General features: G+C 49.8%; 1 protein-coding gene across 1 annotated transcript; it reads right to left on the bottom strand.

Moving 5' to 3' along the window:
- Window positions 1-6,756: 6,756 nt before the first annotated feature.
- LOC103738088 (tyrosine-protein kinase ZAP-70) lies at window positions 6,757-17,453 on the bottom strand. The gene is made up of 12 exons (XM_008837903.3): window positions 17,043-17,453; window positions 16,203-16,363; window positions 13,777-13,915; window positions 13,596-13,680; window positions 13,466-13,512; window positions 13,223-13,274; window positions 11,913-12,105; window positions 11,269-11,475; window positions 8,718-8,910; window positions 8,488-8,628; window positions 8,277-8,389; window positions 6,757-7,171 (listed from the first exon to the last, which is right to left on the bottom strand). The coding sequence occupies exons 1-12, from the start codon at window positions 17,442-17,444 to the stop codon at window positions 7,048-7,050; spliced, it is 1,857 nt and encodes a 618-aa protein (XP_008836125.1). The 5' UTR covers window positions 17,445-17,453; the 3' UTR covers window positions 6,757-7,047.
- Between the last annotated feature and the right edge of the window lie 1,991 nt (window positions 17,454-19,444).

The raw sequence follows: 19,444 nt of genomic DNA on the forward strand, positions 1-19,444 counted from the left end.
CAAGGCCAGCCTGGTCTACATAGTTCTGGGACAGCTGGGGATATATATATAGATATATAGATAGATAGATAGATAGATAGATAGATAGATAGATAGATAGATAGATAGATAGATAGATAGATAGATAGAGAGACTAGGGTGTGATGGCATAGACCTTTAATAGCAGCACTCAGGAGGCAGAGGTAGGTGGATCTCTGTGAGATGGAGGTTAGATTGGTTTACATAGTGAGTTCCAAGTCAGCTGGGTCTACTATACATATAGACTATAGAGAGAGATATGGGGGGACTAGATTCTAGGGAGAGATGATGGATGAGATTTTGTCTCCATGTGATATGGTGAATGAGAAGGGTTAAATAACAAGGAACATACTCTAGTCCAAAGAGGAAGAGTGGAAAAGCATCAGAACTCACAAAGGAGATGATATGACAAATGAGGAGAAACAGAAGGGTGATGTCCAGCCAGGGTCCCCGGTGAGTGACAAAGGAAACAGAAGCCTTACTCAGAGTAAAGCAAATGGCCCTGGTGGAAGAAGCTGACAGCCCTACCCACAGGACAAGCCCAGAGTTCTCACAAGCCACAAATCCAGTTGAGGGATTTTGATATGACTCCTGAAGGACAAGCAGCAGAGGAGAGCAGGTCCATTCTGTCACTTTCTGTGTCTTGCAGGTCTGTGTCTGGGCATCATCCTGAGAGGGTGCTTACTGTTTAAGACTGAGTTACACTGGGCATGGTGACGTATACCTTTAATCCCAGTACTTGGGAGGCAGAGACATGAGGATCTCTGTGAGTTCAAGGCCAGCCTGGTCTACATAGCAAGTTCCAGGCCAGCCAGGGCTACATAGTAAGATCCTGAGGGGGCACAGGGAGAGGGAACTAGAGAGATGGCTCAGTGGTTAAAGAGCACTGGCTTCTCTTGCAGAGGACCAAGTTTCGGTTCCCAGCACCCACATGGCAGCTCATGACTGCTCCCTCCAGTTACAAGGAATTCAACACCCTCATCTGGCCTCCACAGGCATTGCATGCATATAAGAGTACACAAACATACATACAAGCAAAACACTCATACAACTAGAATATAAATAAAAATTTTAAAATTTTAAAACTTAGATGTTTCTTAACTGCTGTCAGGAAAGATTTTTTTTTTAATCAGGGAGTGCAAAGTCCGGAGAAGTGACTTAGCAGTTAAGGGCACTGACTTACAGAGGACCCACCTTTGATTCCCAGCACCCACATGGCAGAACGGCCGTCCATAACTCCAGTTCCAGAGGGTCCAACCCCCTCTTCTGATTTCTGTGAGCACTGCATGATATGGGTGCACTTACATACAGGCAAGCAATATACTCATACACATAAAATAAAAACAATTTAAAAAGGGCTGGAGAGATGGCTCAGCCATTAAGAACACTGGTTGTTCTTGCAGAAAACCCAAGTTCAAATCCCAGCACCCACATGACAGCTAACAACTGTCTGTAACAGCCTCTCTGTCCTCCGTGGATATTGCACAACACGGGTGCACTTACATGCAGGCATATAACACTCATACACATAAAATAAAAATAATAAAATATTTAGAAATAATAATTTTCTTAATCAGGGAGTGCAAGGGCCACATGCCACAGCTCCTGTGTGGGAGACAGTTGTGGGAAACAGCTGTGGAAAGGGAAGCTGGGCATGGACGCATGGAGAGGTTCAGGCAGCAGGAGGCTCAGCTTAGGCAGTGAAATACAGATGTGAGTAGAAAGCTCTGTTGAACTAGGAACACAGCCTATCGCCCAACTGTGGAGACTGAGAGCTGGGAACAGAACCCAGGTCCTCTGCAAGAGCAGCCAGTGCTCTTCGCGTTGCGCCATGTCTCCAGCACCTATGAATATTTTCTTAATTATTTAATTATTTAAACAGATTTTCATCTTGTTTTTTCACTCTGTAGCACCTTTTCCACTGTTCTATTTTGTTTGTTGAGACAGGGTCTTACTATATGTAGCCCTGGACGACCAGGCTGGTCTTGAATTCACAGAGATCCACCTGCCTCTGCCTCCCGAGTACTGGGACTAAGCCTCAGCATGGGCCTTCAGGTTCAATGGGCACTGCAGCTTCCATGGGAGGGTCCAACCAGGCACCACCCAGGACCCATGTGGGATGTGGGCTGCTGTGTGCTCAGTGCCCCATCCATGTCAGCCCCAGGACATCTTACTAGCTCAGAACACAAGCCCAATTCTCCCAGGACCTGGCCCCAACTTTGCCCACAGCCTTACTCTCGGTCAGACACATTGGGGTTCTTCCCCAAGCCTTGGGGGCCTTTGCACAGACTGCTCCCTTGGCCCAGTGCTCTTCCCAGCCTCCCTGAAGATATCTACCTGCAAGGCTATCCCATCTCCTAATGCCTACAACCTCCTGACCCCCAGGAAAAACCCTTACACCTGCCAGAACATGGAGACTTCTAGGCCCCAACACTCAGGTTGTGAAAGCTGCAATTCCTAGGCTTAGCCTTAAACTACAGGGGATGCAACACCAGCCCTCTGTGCCAGCAGGGCTGTCTATTCTCCTGGGGAGGAACAGGAGGCCCCACTTCTTCCTATCTGATCAAGGCCCAGTGCTCTTAGGCACCTAATACAGCTGCATACTCACACAGGGAAAACAAATGAGAAAGGGAGAGGGAAATGTCACCACCAACCACACCCCAAGACACCATGCACATCAATCAGACCAGCAAACAGCAGCCAGACATCTGCACACACTGACCTCTCACAGCAGGCTCTGACTCCACCTCCCCAAGCAACTGGAAGTCCCCAGCAACTGTCTCAAAACCCAACTAGACTTCCAGGCCAGGAGCAGCCCACTGCTGTAGCCGAGAAACTACCCCCCTATGGACCAGCCGCTAGAGTTCAGGAGCAGTGGGACGTGCACAGCCTCCACCCCATCTGTTCAACAGCTGAATCTGCATAGGTCAGACCCTCAACATGTTTGGCACCCCAATAACAGTCCTCAAGACTCTCTCCTGGAGCCCATGTCCAAGACAACTCTCCCTACAGCTATGCCACCACCAGACCTACCTGGTCCGTGGTGACCCACCCAGTCTGGGGTTCCACCACAAGCCCTAACAGCACCTCACAAATGATTGTGTAAACCCAGCTGTGAGCCTAAGTGGAGGTGCAGGCCCAGACTCTCCAGGAGGCTGAGGCAGATGGAGTGCAGGTTCCAGGTCAGATTGAGCTACACAGTGAGACCCTTTCTCAAAACAAAAAAGACTCAGAGCCTGGGGTTAAGAAAAAGCCTGGGAGGGCTGAAGAGATGATTCTGTGGTTAAGCGCACTGGCTGTTCTTCCAAAGGACCTATGTTCCATTCCCAGCACCCACATGGCAGCTAACAACTGTCTGTAACTCCAGTTCCAGGGGATCCAACACCCTCTTCTGACCTCCGAGGCCACTGCACGACACAGGTGCACTTACACACATGCAGGCAAAACTCTCCTACACATAAAATAAAAATAAATAAACAAGGAAAAGCTATGGGATACTGAGGAAGAGAGGCCACAGGTAACACAGGGAAGGGACAAGGAGGACAGCACTGGGGGCTGGCACTGCATGTCCCACCGTGGGCCTATCCTAGACACCCACCCCCACCCCAAGGCAGGTCCTTTCCTTTTTCTCAGAGCCTTGGTGGCAGAGGATGTGGGACCTGAGAGCTCAGGAGAGTTGAGAAGGGAGCTTGGAGTTGAGAAGGATGGGGGCAGATCCGACAATGAAGATGACAGCAGACAGGTGGGACAGGGACAGAAAAGCCAGAAACCAGAGAGACAGACACCTTCAAGGCAGAGACCCAGGGAAAGAGACAGTGGAGAAAGCTGTTAAGTCCAAAGCAGACGCAAAGAGGACTGGGGAGGGTGAGTGGAGGAATGGGGACAGAGAGTGGGACAGAAAGCTGACAGGCTGGGGGCAGGGGAGCCGGTGAAGAGGCAAAGGAGACTTTCCTCTATAAACATCCAGGGCTCCTCTCAAAATCCTTCACAGTTTCCCATTACCTTTCAGATTTTTTAATTCCTTGCCTTAAATTTACCTCCTCTTTCCGGCCAACCCAATCAAAGAAATAGAGGCCCTAGTGGATTACATAACTTGCCCCCAAGGGCAACTGAGGCTAAATCTGTAACCACAATATGAGTTTCCCAAGGGGATAGCAGAATGTGAGTGTAAACGCAATTCTGGGTACAGAGGGAAGTTATACAAAGACAAGAGCCAGCAACCCTGGGAGAGGATGGTGAGACAGGAGTCAGACCTGCTGCGGGAACAATCCTGCAAGACCTAGAGTGAACTGGCTGCAGGTAACAGGCCTGAAGGCTTCCAAGATCAGAGAAGAGCCTGACGGCAGCTCTGGCCTGAAAGAGAGGGAAGGGCGCTGTGCGAGGACGTGAGTAAGCCTTGATTTGTGCGATGCCGCCACCTTGTGGTCTTATTTTGGAACTGCACCTTCTTCAAAGGACGTAAACATTTGCCATACTACCATTCCCCATATACTGAACACATTTTAATACTAAACAAAACAAATAATAATGAGCATAAAAGAAGCAGAAGTCAAAAAAACTTAGTGTCTTAACTATTTTATGTAATAGTGTATATCATTAACCCAATAACAAGTGAATTTTAATAAAACAAATTATTTGCAAATCGTACAATTTCTGGAGCCACTACATCATACCATTGAGATATTTTTTCCTTTATTAAAATTTTAAAATTTATTTTTATTTTGTGTCTGAGTGTTTTGTCCACACATATATAAGGGCACCATATAGTGCACTGCCCTCGGAGGCCATAAGAAAGCATCAGATCCTCTATAACTAGAATTACAGTTAGCTGCCACATAGGTGCTGGGAACTAAATCTGAGTCCTTTGCAAAAGCAGCCAGTGTTCTTAACCACTGAGCCATCTCTCCAACCCCACAATGCTTACATTTTAATATTATTTATACATTCTGTGATACACCTTGTGTGTGAACTAATGCATGCACTTCCCAATGAAAACGTATATCTATTTCATTATTTTCAAGGCATTGCTGTGGAATTTTTTGCTTTAGTTTGGTTTGGACTTTTTGTCTGTCTGGGTGTTCATTATGTAGCCCAGGCTGGCCTAGAACTTGTGGTCCCCCTGCCTCAACTCCCTAAATGTTAAGATGACAGGCATGTGCCACCACACATAGTTTGTTTTAAATTTTAAATATAAAAAAGGGAAGGGTTAGAGATTAACCAACCCTCTTAACCATTAAGAGTACTTATTACTCTTCCAGAGCAACCTAGTTTGACTCCCAGCATCCATGATGAGGAACTCACAAGCACCTGTTACTTTGGCTCCAGAGGGTCCGACACCCTCTTCTGGCCTCTGTGAGTACTCACATCCACATGCACATACACACACATACACAAACACATACACATGAGAATAAAAATTAAAACCAATCTTTAGAAAAATTCTTTTGAATCTCCAAGTTGCCATACAGAATGATGAAACTGAACTAATTCAAGTTCCTGAACTTTATCTTACCAATTAAGATGGACCTGATTGTCTGTTTTGAATCTAACTATAGGAAAACTCAGTCTGGGAAGGATTGAAGAGCCTCAACCATTTCCAAATCTTTATTTCTCAGAAAACAATAGCCCAACACTGAGCCAATGAGGGTATGGCATTGCCTAGAGCATTTAATGAACTTCCCTGAAAAATATAAAATTCATTAAAGGATAAGTAATAAAATTACTAGTTTAGGCTTACATGTAAATTAAAACTAAACAGTAAATAGTGAAATCAAATAAGTTCTGTACCAGAACTTACAGTATTGTCACGGTATTAATTTTCTGATTTGACAACGTACTTATGTGTCACCAAGGTTTGGGGCTCCTTCCCACACAAGTCCTTCTCCCATAGCCCCATAAAACCATGACAGGTTTTCCGGAGCTCCTGGTTTCCTGCCACAGAAAAATACACTTAGGTTTGCCTTCCCAGAATCCATAGCAAATCTTCTACTTCTCATTGGCTCTGAATTTGACACATGCCCTCCCCTGAACCAGTCACTTTGGCCAAAGGAGCCAGGGTGGAGCCGATCCCAGATGAGGGAATATGTTGAAGCACCAGAATCCTGGCTCCATTCCACCCTACCTGTTGGGTTCTGCCCTCGAACACCCTAATATCCCTGGTGGGGTAACTGAGGCAGCAACTCTGGGGACTTCTGAGAGGGGCTGACGTCGCACTTGGGGTATCAAGTGATAAATTGTGACCACAGCTGTGACTGTCTGGGCCCAGGGAGGAAGATGGAAGCAGAGTTGAGTGGAAGGCTGGGTATCAGGACCACGTAAGGAGGCTTTGCAAACCTGTTCCAGGTGGCTGGTGCTGGAGCGGAGCATCAGTAAAAACCACTCCCGGTGATCTTGGTGTGTGCAACTCTCATGAACATGCCCAAGCCCTTGGCATGCAATCCATTCAAGGAAGCTGAGACCCAGCAGTACACATGGCCGTTGGCATTCACATCCACCTCGCCTCCCTTTCCCACTCTGCCCCAGACCTCATTCACCTGGAGATACTCCTACTGCAGGGAAGTGAAAAAGCAGACCCTGTCTTCTGTGGAGTCACTATAGGGCATGACCTACACAGGAAATTACTCAGACTTTTCTCACCAGGTCCTTCCAATGGACCCCTTCTCCAGGCTCCTGGCTTCAGCCAGTAAAAGATTAAGACACTCAAGCAGAAAGAAGTAGAGTTTATTCCAATTATTGATGTTGGCCACAGGAGGGCTCCTAGGCTCCCAGTCAGAATCAGGAGGAAGCCAAGACCCTGGGAGCGCACACCCCCTCAACCCAGAGTCCCAGTGGATGCTAAGAGGGACCAAAATGCAAAAGCTCTACCTTCACCATCCCCAGTCAATGAGGACAGGAGAACCACGTAGAGCATTTGAGACAGTTGTGGGCCTGAGGCTTCAGGTACCCCTGACCACAGCCCATCCTAAAGCAGGACTGAGGGCAGAGGAAGAAATGTTTGTATGGAGTCCACAAGCTCAGTGGGGCTGGGACTCAGCCACATGCAGCCTCAACCTCCTGTCCGCACTGTGAGGGCCCCTCAGCCCTGCTTGCCAGGCTGTAGTAATAGGTCCGCATGCGCTGTTCCACCGACAGGAAGTCGGGACGGTCTTCCCACCTGTAGGGATAGGGAGACCCAGAACCAAACTTCAGCCAGAAGGCAGAAAGGATTGGAGGATGGGGAGCTGGGGTAGACTTTCAAGGGTCAGAGAAGCAGGGGCTGTTGAGTGAGGGAGAATTGTCTCCCGGGTGTGAGAGCACTAGAATTGAGGGGTTACCCACCTTTAAAACAAGTAGAGCTGCTGCTGCCTTAGCAACTCAGGGTGAGTTGCCTGGGAGAATGCAGGAAACTGCATTGGCAGTTAGAGTGACAACTACTGTCCACAGGGAGCTGGAATACTGAATGTAGCCTTACCAGATATGCGAGGAGAGGCCAAGATGTATGTAAGCCAGAAGTGGGCTTAATGGGGTCAGATATGTGGCTCAGAATGGAGGTTAGAGCCCAAGAGATGGGTTTGACCTGTGGAGACTGGACAGTTGGTGGTACTATGATGGCATATGCTAGGTGTTAGCCTCTGGGTACTGATCTTCAGTGTATTGGGTGTTTCCTAAAGGAGGCTAAATTAACATAAGTTGGAATAGGATAGACAGACCCGTTCCTGTCTGTTGGTTGGACTTTTTCAAAGTCAAGGTCAGGTTGGTTCATGCAGTATCAAATGTGGAATGGGGTAATGGCTTGTTTGGGTCTTGTTACAGTTGTGTGATGGAGGTTGGGTGCTCGGGGATTGAGATTCACCAAGACAGAGTCACAGGAGTTGGGTATGCTTAGTGTTTGTCCTGCAGTGGTAGCCTCTCTGAGGGAGTAGATGGTTAGTGTTGGGTGATATGGACTGAGGATTAAACACTGGAGAATCATCCCAGGCTTAGATTTCAGGTGACATGTTAGGTGATAGTACTGTAGAATCCATGTGCTGGGAGGTGAGTAGTGGGGGACTGAGTTTTAGATGCTAGAACCCAGGGACCAGAGCCAGGGCCATGGCAGCATTGCAGGGGCCAGTGGGGGGGGCAGTCAAGCAAGATGGATTCAAGGTAGAGTGCTGGAAAGGCTGTGATGGGTGCAGATCTTTGAATAGAGTTACAATGACATTCATTGGGCACAAGGACCTCCTGCCAGGGGACTCAAGGGTTGTCTGACAAGGTCCCTTCCCATCTCCAGCACTCACTTGTAGATCCAGCAGTCGCTCATGAGTGCATACATCTCAGGCGGACACTCTGGCGGGCATTCCATCCGCTTGCCCTGCTTGATGAAGTCCAGGACCTCAGGGCCCTTCATCTTCTGCTCAGGCCAGGGCCAAAGGCACATGTGAGTAACCAGGACCCTCACACTGGCCCCTCCTTCTCCAGCCACCGCTGCCTGCCTCCACCCACGCCTACCTTGTAGGGCTTCTGGCCATAGGAGAAGGCCTCCCACATGGTGACCCCAAAGCTCCAGACATCACTGCGGCTGGAGAACTTGCGGAAGTTGATGCATTCAGGCGCATACCACTTCAGAGGCCACTTCCCTGCAGAGCGGGCCTGGGAAGGAGCAATGATGCTAGGACAGAGCTCAGGGACCCTGGGTCCACTAGCCACCTCCACCTGGATGCCACTGGAACAGGGCTCACCGTGTAGTAGCTGTCATCCGCACCCAGAGCCTTGGACAGACCAAAGTCGCTGATCTTGGCATAGTGCCGGTTGACCAGCAGGACATTTCGGGCTGCCAGGTCTCGGTGGACAAAGTTCTTCTCCTCTAAGTACTTCATCCCCATAGACACCTGGTGCAGCAGCTCTGCCACGTTGCTGACAGGGATTTCCTCCCTGGGGTGGAGGGGAAGGAAAGATCAACCTATTTCCCAGGGAGCAAAACCCAGGGGTCTCTGACCCACCACCTGAGCACCACCCATCCATCAGAGTACCACAATGACTTGTTGACTTCTTGCAACTTGTTGACTGCTGTATGCCAGGCATGGGGCAGGGGACCCAGCTGGGAATAAAACAGGTTAAACATCTGCTTTCATCCAGTCTAGGTGCTATAGGTATCACTCGCAGGCCCTGATAAAGCTTATACCTCTGCCCGTACCCTGGATGTGCCCTGAAGATGATTTCTGGACACCTCAAAGCTAAACCAGACCAATCACCTTTAACGCAGGCTCACACGTGTGAGCACCCACAGCCAACTCCATGACCCCATCTTCTCCAGCAGCTGCATCTTACCGCTCTGCTTCCAGCAACTCACAACCAGCTTGTCAGCAAACACTGGCAGCCTGGCCTTCGGCATTATTCTAAAATCTTCTTCTTCCCATGCCTGCCTCAGCCACCCTGATCCAGACCCCATCATTCCTGTACCAAAACAGTAGGCTTTGTCCAGGCTTTAGTGCTTGCTGCTTCCCAGAGCTTTGTCTTTCCTACACCCGAGTTGGGGTCCCAACCCTCAGTTCACAACCTCCTGGTGCATAGGGTAAAAGTTCAAGTTCCCATGGCCCACAAGGCCCTTCTCTGTGCCAATATCAGCTCCCTCCCCTGCTCTTCCACCATACCAGGCTCTGCCCTCCCGGGACCTTTGGACAGGCTGCGCCCTCTGCCTCATGCTCTGCCCCATCCGTGCTTAGCATTCTCCCTCAGCTTGTTCAAACCTCATTTGCATCTGATACTGTCAGCCTCCTTGGCCTGCTCAATTCTTTTTTCCATAGAATGCATAATTATTTATGACCTCTCTTCTCCAACCAGAAAACAGGAAGTTTTTATGTCTCTTCAAGTGCTTATAATAGTTCCTGTCACAGAAAAACTGCCCAGCAGATACCTGGCCAATGGCCACATGTGTGTCCTAAGCACACTGTAAAGGCATGTGCAGCCATAACAGCATGGATTAGTGGAGTTTGAGTTTGGGATCTCAGGGAACACAAGTGAAGCCACACAACTTTCCAAAAAAGTCAACTCATAAATATTTTAGCCTTTGCCAGTCACCTGTGGACTCTGTCACATAGTCTTTGTTTTCTTTCTTTTGTTTGTCTGTCTGTCTGTCTGTCTGTTGAGACAGGATCTCCCTGTAGCGCCAGTAGTCTGGAACTCACTTTGTAGACCAGGCTGACCTCGATCTCACCCCTCCGGAGTGCTGGAACTGAAGGTGTGTGCTACCGTGCCAGCCTCTTGTTCTCTTTTATAACCATTTGAAAACACGAAACCAGAGGACTAGGGGAGGATAGCTTAGTTGGGAAAGTACTCCCCCAGCATGTACAAATTCCTGGGTTCCATCCCCTATACTCCATAAAAACCAGGCATAGTGGCACATACCTGTATTCCCAGCACTCAGGAGGTGGAGGCAGGAAGATCAATAGTTCAAGGTCATCCTCAGCTACATAATGAGTTCAAGACTAGCATAGGCTACCAGAGACCCTATCTCAAAAGCAAGTAAATTAGAAGGAGGAGGGGAGGAGGAGGGGGAGGAGGAGGAGGAGGGGAGAAGGAGGAGGGGAAGAAGAAGGAGGAGGAGGAAGAGGAAGAGAAGGAGGAGGGGGAGGAAGAGAAGAAGGAGGGGGAGGAGGAGGAGGAGGGGAGAAGGAGGAGGGGAAGAAGAAGGAGGAGGAGGAAGAGGAAGAGAAGGAGGAGGGGGAGGAAGAGAAGAAGGAGGGGGAGGAGGAGGAGGAGGGGAGAAGGAGGAGGGGAAGAAGAAGGAGGAGGAGGAGGAAGAGAAGGAGGAGGAGGAGGAAGAGGAGGAGGAGGAGGAGAAGGAACAAAGTGGCAGTACAAAGCAAACCATGTACTGCAGTTTGCTGGCCCTATTTTAGGTCATAGGGACCACCACAGTTTCCCCATGCAGCAAGAGTATGGCTCAGAGAATCTGGACAGCAGTAAGGTTGCCGGTATGTCAAAAGCTCCTACTAGCAGTGCCAGATGCTATCTAAGCACTTTACAAGCATCAGCTCATTAAATGCCCACAGGAGCCCCCAACACAGAGCCCATTACCACGTGGGGAAACTGTGGGTCAGCAGCTCTATTTTGCAGTACAAGTAGAGTGTGAGGGTCTGCATAGGGCAGGCATGAGTGTGTCCGTGAAGGAGTAGAGATCAGAATGAGACCATGGATGGTGTGCACCTTCCATCAGATGAGGGTCGGGGTGCACTCTTCCCCCAGTGGCCCAGCCCCCAACCACATGTATGTCCAGCCACATACACTCACTTCTTTCCAATCAAGAACTTGTGCAGGGGACCACCACCTGCCATCTCCATGACCAACATGAGTGCCTCAGCCTGGCACACGCCGATGAGCCGCACGATGTAGGGGTTGTCCAGCTGGTGCATGATCTGGGCCTCGCGCATCATCTCATCCTTATCAGCTTTCTCCGTGCTCTGCTTCAGCACCTTGATGGCCACATCAATCTGCTTCCTGCCCAGGTGCATGGTTGGTGACACACGTGAAACAGCATGAACTGGGCACATGTCCTCCTCTCCTAGCTCTCTTCTCCCCTGTGTTGCATGATGGGCCCTCTGGCTCTCTGCTCACATCAGAACCAATGCACCTGATCCCCGGCTGCCTGGAACTACCTCAGCCAAAGGAGTAGCCTTTATGCCACAGCCTGTCAACACAGGGGAACAAGGGCAGCCCCCTGCAGCTCCCTGTGTCTGATCCCTATGCTGTAACAACAGCTTAGCCAAATCCTCCCTGGCATAGGCCAGTGTTTCCCTCTCAGGTGTTCCCAAGCTTCCCAGAATGTCACATCCCCTCCCAGAGTCTACTTCTCAGACAGGCTGTCATGAGACACATACCCCGGCTCCCACTGTTCCCCCCCAATGATGCCCCCACCACAGCAGGAGTGTTCATACTTGCGCATTCGGTAAACTCCCTGACGCACTGAACCGAAGTTGCCGCAGCCAAGTTCAATATCAGCCACAATGAGGTTCTCACGCTTCAAGAAGAGCTTCTTGTCCTTGAGCTCCTCAGGGTCGCTGTAGGGGCTCTCATACACACTGGTGTCCATGGGCATCGGCCGTGGCTTGTCTGGGGATGCTAGGCGCGCTGGGCACACAGCCATACACTCCCAGGTCAGGGGCAGGGCCAGGGGCAGGGACAGGAGGGGGTAGGGTAGTGGAGAGGCCAGGGGAAGCTCAGCACCAGACACATACCATAGGCCATGATGTGCCCCCTCCCAACAGAGCATGCACAGTGCATGGACATGCATGGTGTTCACGTGTAAGATATAAACATGTGTATGTCAGATGTCTTCCTCTATCATGCTCCACCTTGTGTTTTGAGATAGGGCCTCTCACTAAACTTGGAGGCTGCCAGTTTGACTAGGCTGACTGGCCAGTGAGCCCAAGTGGCTCTCCTGCTCCTCACCCCCAGAGCTGGGATTATAGGTGTACCACCACACCCAGCTTCTACATGCATTCTAGGAATTTGAGCTCAGGTCCTCATGCTTGTATGCAAGCTCTTTACTGACTGAGTCATCTCCCTAGCCTATGTTCCTGTGTATATTCACATGTGCATATTAGCATCCACTCCTGTTCACATCTGCAAGTGGCTCTAGAGGTATGTATCCACATGTCACCATATGTATGCTCAGTGAGCCTACCTGTCAGTGTATGCACCTCACATTTGGGTGGCCTCTGATGATGAGCAGCCATGTACACATGTGGACATTAACCATGTGAGTACCTGCTTGAGGACATCCTAAGTACATGGGCTCTGGAACCCATCTACCCAGTTTCAAATCTCAGCTCTGTCAATGACTAGCTGCATGACTTCACAGAGCTGCCTGTCTTCCCCTTCCAGCCTGTCCAACGAGCAAAGTCACCATGACTGCCTCATATGGCCTGTCAGGGGATTCGATGATCTCACATCTACAGGGACCTGGGCATGCAACCTGTACCCAGTAGGTGCTCTACAGATGTGTGTCTGTACATGGGAGACTCAGGGTGTCCTGTACATGTACTATACCATGTGTCAGTACACACTACCATATACAGACACATGGGCAGGCATGATTGGTGTAGGCATGGTTGTGCATGAGGCAGACCCTATCAACGGCTTCAGGCCTGGTCTCATCCTCCTCTGCCAAATCCCAAAGTCCAGCCAGAGACCCTGCTTTCAGCTGGGCATGAGCCCACCCACACCTCTACCTCTGCCAGCTCACCTGGTTCCGGGGTATATCCATCTGAGTTCAGGGTGTCGACTCGTCTCTGAGGCTAAAGTCACAAGGTCAGCAGCAGTCAGTCAGATGCAGTCCCCTCATGAGACCCATGCAGCTGGGGACTCCCCAGGGACAGTCCTGGGAGAGATCCTCTTCCTCTCCATAGGAACCTTTTTTCCATCCCAGCCTCCCTGGGGGCCATCTACCCCATCCCAAGTCCTCAACACTGAGATGCTACTGGCTCACCTGGGTGAATGTAGATGGGTGGGCTGGAAGAGTGGGTGCAGCAGCCGCTGGGGAACAGAAGAAATAGTGAGGGTAGGAGACAGGCCTGTGGCCTCCCTGCCTGCCCCTACCCGACCTCCAACTGACTCACCTGCAGGACTGGCACTGCTGTTGGGACACGCATCCTTCAGGCAGTAGATGAGCCCATCTGCCTTCAGCTTTAGGTACTCCACCAGCTGTGGGGAGGGGCATCAGATGGGGCCTCCTCGCCATCCCAGGAACTGAGCACCCCACCACAGTGTCTCCTCAAAGCGAGGACCATGCTGGCCTACCTGCCAGAGTGTGTCAAACTTAGTGCCCTCAGGAATGCAGAACTTGCCCGCCTTGTCCTGGCTGATGAGGTAGTGGTACACGGTCTTCCCATAGATCAGGGACAGTGCATAGGTGCCCTGCTCCTTTCTGGGCCTCAGCCTGGAAGAAGAGGGATGGGTGTCACCCTACAGCCACAGGGGGGCTTTTCTGTGCCTTAGTTCTCTATCTACACACACACACACACACACACACACACACACACACACACACACACACACACACTGTGGGCTCCACACCCAGAGCTTCATGAAGAAGGAATAGGAATGGGGAGACCAAGGTCAGGTGTCACCAGACTTCCATACCTTATGGTGAGCCATAGGGTGAAAGGCAGAGAGGGCAGTGCTGGGTGTGCAGGAAACACACATGTACAGGAAACACAGCTGTTCAAAGGCAGACATGAACCCTTTCCTAGAGGAATTCTTTTCACTCACAGTGGATACTCAGCCAAGGGAGTGGGTCACCTGTCCATAGGAACTGCCTGCTCCTCAACAGCTGCCCATGGTAAGATACTTGCTAGCCACTGGAATAGAGTCATCCTCAGGAGTACCCAGTCCTCAGGGGTACACTCAGCAATGGACTTGGCTGTCCATGGAAGGATACAGGGACCCACCATCTCTGTGTATATTTACACAGAAAAGTCACACCCACCATCCCAATGTATACACTATGCCCACCATCTCCGTGTACACACACACACCATGCCCACCATTCCCATGTACACACACACCATGCTCACCATCCTCATGTACACACACACCATGCTCACCATCCTCATGTACACACACACCATGCCCACCATCCCCGTGTACACACACATAGTATGCCCACCATCCCTGTGTACATACACACCATGCCCACCATCCCTCTGTACACACACAGTCTGTCACAATCTATGTCACCCTGATCAAGTTGCTTATCTTTTCTATGCCTCAGTTTTCCCACATGTAAAATGTAAGAACACTAAATTAGAATTCTTTAATTTGATAAGGGCTCCATGGATGAAATTCAGGATTGCTACCATCTTGTCTGTCTTCAGTGTGCTTGGAGTGTTATAGTTTGAATCTGAAAAGTTCTCCTCCCAAAACTCACATGTTAAAGACTTTGTCCCCAGCCTATAACTCTTTTGAGAGGTGATGGAACTTTAAGAGATGTGGTCTAATAGGAAGGCTTTAAGTCACTGTGGGTGTGTCCTTGAAGAGGGTAATGGAAACTCACCCATTCCTCTTTCTCTGTATATGCCCCTGGGTATGAAGTGAGCAGCTTTGTACTACCACACACTTCTATCATGATGATGTGTTGCCCTGACATAGGCTCAAAGCAATGAGGCCAATGGACTGTAGACTGCAACCTCTAAAACTCTAAGCCAAAACAAACGTTTTCTCTTGATAAATGTATTTACCTCAGGTATTTTGTCACAGTAACAGATTCTAGGGAGTCTGTAATCCAGCTGTGACTTAGACAAGTACAGACCCATGTTTACCCACATCGTGCAAAAGCTGACATTGATGTAGTCTTGTGCATGCTACTGCTGCTCTGGGGACAGGTGCTGAAGTAATTTACAGGCCAGATCAAGGGAATTGCTTCAACATTCTACTAAGGCCTCTACCTCACTCAATAGGGCCACACCCTTGCACTCATAGCCTCCCACCCTCCCCATCACTAATGGCTCCAGGTCTACTGGCCTCCTTAATGGTTTTCCAACATTCCAAGTAAATCCCTGCCTCCAGATCTTGGCACTTGCCAAGAACGCCTTGCATCTGAGAGCTGTGAAATTCCCTTCTATGTTGTTTTGTTTGTTTTTTTTAGTACTGGGAATTGAGCCAAGGGCCCCTGGCATACTAAGGCTAGGGCTTAACTATGACCTACCCCCAACCCTTTTGAAATCCCCTCTCACCTCCTTTGTTTCTTTAATCTGAAACTGCCTTCTCAGGAACCCTCCTCTGGCCATCTAATCCAGCATCCCAGGCCCTCCTCACCCACACACAGTACTCACCACCATCTGACACAGCCTGTGTTTTAATAACTTCCTGCCTCATGACCCCAAGTGCGTCTGTCTGGCTCATATCATTTCCCAGCAGGAATTCAGTAAGTATTGGTCGAATAAAGAAGAAACTAAGGCAGGCAGAAATCTATCTAACTGCCCAAGGCTCACAACCAGCAGGTGGCAAAAGCTGGGCTCAACCCTAGTGGGCCAACTTTGGAGTCTTTCCGACTCTGCAGGGACTTTAACTTATGAAAAATCTCTCAGCACATGTACGCACAGCCACATTCACTTTCCAATTTCCATTCGCTTTACACCTACACACTCAAGTCTGCCCACCTGACTCCCAGTATCCCAGCCAGCAAGCCCCAGCCCTCACCACACAAAACCTCAGTTCCCACATACAGGAACTTGCCGTCAGTCTGTGCGCCTGAGTAGAGTTTGCGCTCCGCCTCCTCGCGTGTCAGGCTGCTGTGGTACCAGGGCATCCGCTCGTGGGCCGTGGTGGCGATGAGTTTCTCCACCTGTGGAGCCTGGCTGATGATAGCCTGCTCCAGGGCATCTCCCTGGAGAAACAGAAGTGGGAGAAGTTGAGTGTTGTAGGCATGGCCCAATGCATGACCACAAGAACCTGCTTCTAGAATCTTCTGGACAGAGGTCACACGTCCCATAAGATGCACCCACCCTAAGAACCCCTACAGTGCGTCTGTCTGCAGGCTTTAGGGGGCACCTTCGGTCATCCCCAAGGTTTCGTTCCCAATCCACTCAAAGGAGGAACCGAGGCCAGGCCACGCCTTCTAGGTCAGATCCAAGAGCATCAATTTCAATATCCTGTGCAATCGCTCTGTCTGATAAGATGCAGACTGAGCTACAGCCCACAGTACCCATCGGCCACCAGCCCACCACGTGCATGGTCCTCTCTGGCCTGTCCCCAGGCAAAGCCTCTGGCCCCTTCATGTCCACAGGGCACTTCCATCTTTTATCTGGCATAGATGGTCGAGTCTCACAGCAGCATCACTCAGACTGTGCAAGACCAGCTGCCAACAAGGGCACCAAGCCCTAGCCTCCAAGTCCTCCATCCAGTAATGGCCCCAACCTGGGGTCCCAACCCCTTTTGCTTCCAAATTCAGTGTCTCCGAGGACCTTGCGAGCCAGCAAGACCTCTGCTCTATCATCCCACCCGAACCCCTCCCGCTTGGGTACCGCCATCCTCTACAGGCCCCGCCCCTGGGGCGGTGTTCTCACCTCCAGCTTCCACGTCTGGCGCACATAGTCGCGCACCATGGCGTCGCGCAGGCAGTCGAAGACCCCGGGCTGCGGCTCGAGACCCGGCGGCCGGTTGCATGGCTTGCGCAGATTGCAGGGCAGCCCGTCAGGGTCTTGCGAGTAGAACTGGCAGAGCTCGGCGGGGCCGCAGTGCGCCTTCCCGCCCGCGATGGCGTAAGTGCCATTGAGCTGGCGTTCGATGGGGAAGTGGTGGAAGCGCACGTCGTGCACCAGCGACAGCACATAGCCGCCCAGCGAGCGCAGGCACTGGCGCAGTAGGAACAGCCCGTCGGCCATGCCTGCCAGCTTCAGATGCTCCTCGGCCTCCGCACGCGAGATGCTGCCGTAGAAGAAGGGCAGGTGCGCCGCGGGGTCTGGCATGGCCGCCGCCCAGACCTGGCCGCTGCGCCCCTCGCCGAGCCCTGTGGATGCAAAAGGCATTGCACAGCGGTCAAGACCGGCGGTCCTTCCCGAACCCGGACGGTCAAGCCCAAGACAGCCAGCATGGGGGAGCGGGGGAGCCTTCTAGCCACCCGAAGCCTGTCTGACGACAGAGAAGAGGTAGAGCGTCTGTTTTAAACTGGGGTCACTTCTGGAGAGGAGCATTCATAGAGGACTGGGCATAGATCAAAATCTTAAACCTACTTCTAACTTTTTAGAGGCCTATGCCAACACACCCTACTGTCCCTTTGCAACAGTGCCTGAACCGTCTATTCATTTCCCAAACTTGTTGCATTCTTGCTGTATTTCAGGCCTGGAGCTGAGGATATATATGGATAAAATACTGTCACGACCTACCCTCCTGAGTGCTACACAATGGGGAGAAGGAGGTGTGTGTGTGAGACAAAGGACCAAGCATAACCATTGCAGACTGAGGTCAGGAATATAAAGTGATGTCAGGGACCAGAGAAATGGGTCAGTGGTTAAGAGCACTGGTTGCTTTTTCAGAGGACCTGGGTTCAGTCCCAGGACCCACATGGTAGCTAACAAATACCCATAACTTCAGTTCCAGGGGATCTGATGTCCTCCTCTGGTTTCTGTGGGCTTTGCATGCACATAGTGCACCTACTTAGATGCAGGCAAAACATTCATACACATAAAATAAATACAAATTTTTAAAAGAGTGATGTCAGAGAGAAAAGAGGTCACTCTAGCTAGAATGGCCACTTCCTCTGAGGAGAAAGCCTTTGAGACTAGATCAAAAGGATGACCAGGAGCCAGGATCTCAAAAAACATGAGGGGAGAGCATCAAGCAGATCAAGGCCAAAGCAAGAGCTTTGAAGCCAGAAGAAGCAGCTCATCAAAGAACCTGACCCCAGCCTTCCCTCCCTTCCACAGAGGGTGCCCTCCACCTCAGCAACTCTCCCTGCCCTGCCTTTCTACCTTCCTGGACCAGTTTCTACAAAACATGAGCTAATCTGAGTATCCATCCATAGAGGATTGGCTAAATACATCAGGATTCAACTCTAATGTTAACTCTGATGCAGCCATTAAACAAAACAAGGGAAGGAAACACGCATGGTGGCTTATGCCTGTAATTCCAGAATTTGGGAGGCTGAAGTAGGCAGGCCAGATCATCATGAATTCAAGGTCAGCCTAGGATGGATAAGTGGATGAATGGGATGGGTGGATGAATGGATAGATGGATGAATAGATAGGTAGGTCGATGATTGATGATCGATAAACAGATGATAGATGATAGATAGATAGATAGATAGATAGATAGATAGATAGATAGATAGATGATAGAGAGATAATCTAGATAGATAGATAGATAGATAGATAGATAGATAGATAGATAGATAGATAGATAGATAGATAGATAGATAGATAGATAGATAGATAGATAGATAGATAGATAGATAGATAGATAGATAGATAGATAGATAGATAGATAGATAGATAGATAGATAGATAGATAGATAGATAGATAGATAGATAGATAGATAGATAGATAGATAGATAGATAGATAGATAGATAGATAGATAGATAGATGATAGAGAGATAATCTGTTAAAGCAAATGACTTAAAATTGCCTATCCTACATCCTCTGGAGTGACACTGGTGTCCTATCTGGGTGGTTGTTAGCCACCATGCAAGTGCTGAAAACCAAACCTGGGTCTTCTGCAAGAGCAGTCAGTGCTTTTAACCCCTGAGCCATCTCTCCAGCCCCATATACAGAATGCTTAGGTTGTGATAGGCACTGATGACTGTCAGTCACTTTGAAAAGCATCTCAACTATGACACTGCTAATAGAGAGGATGATTAAGTAATCAATTCTTGTTATATACAGTAGTTCTAGAAAATCTGCAAACATGAAATTAGTGAATTTGAACAGTTGCTCCTAGAGAAATATAGGCTTAGACTCTCTGATCACAAC

The sequence above is a fragment of the Nannospalax galili genome, unplaced genomic scaffold, assembly GCF_000622305.1.
Source record: "Nannospalax galili isolate Female #2095 unplaced genomic scaffold, S.galili_v1.0 scaffold1311, whole genome shotgun sequence".
In the NCBI taxonomy this organism is placed as follows: domain Eukaryota; kingdom Metazoa; phylum Chordata; class Mammalia; order Rodentia; family Spalacidae; genus Nannospalax; species Nannospalax galili.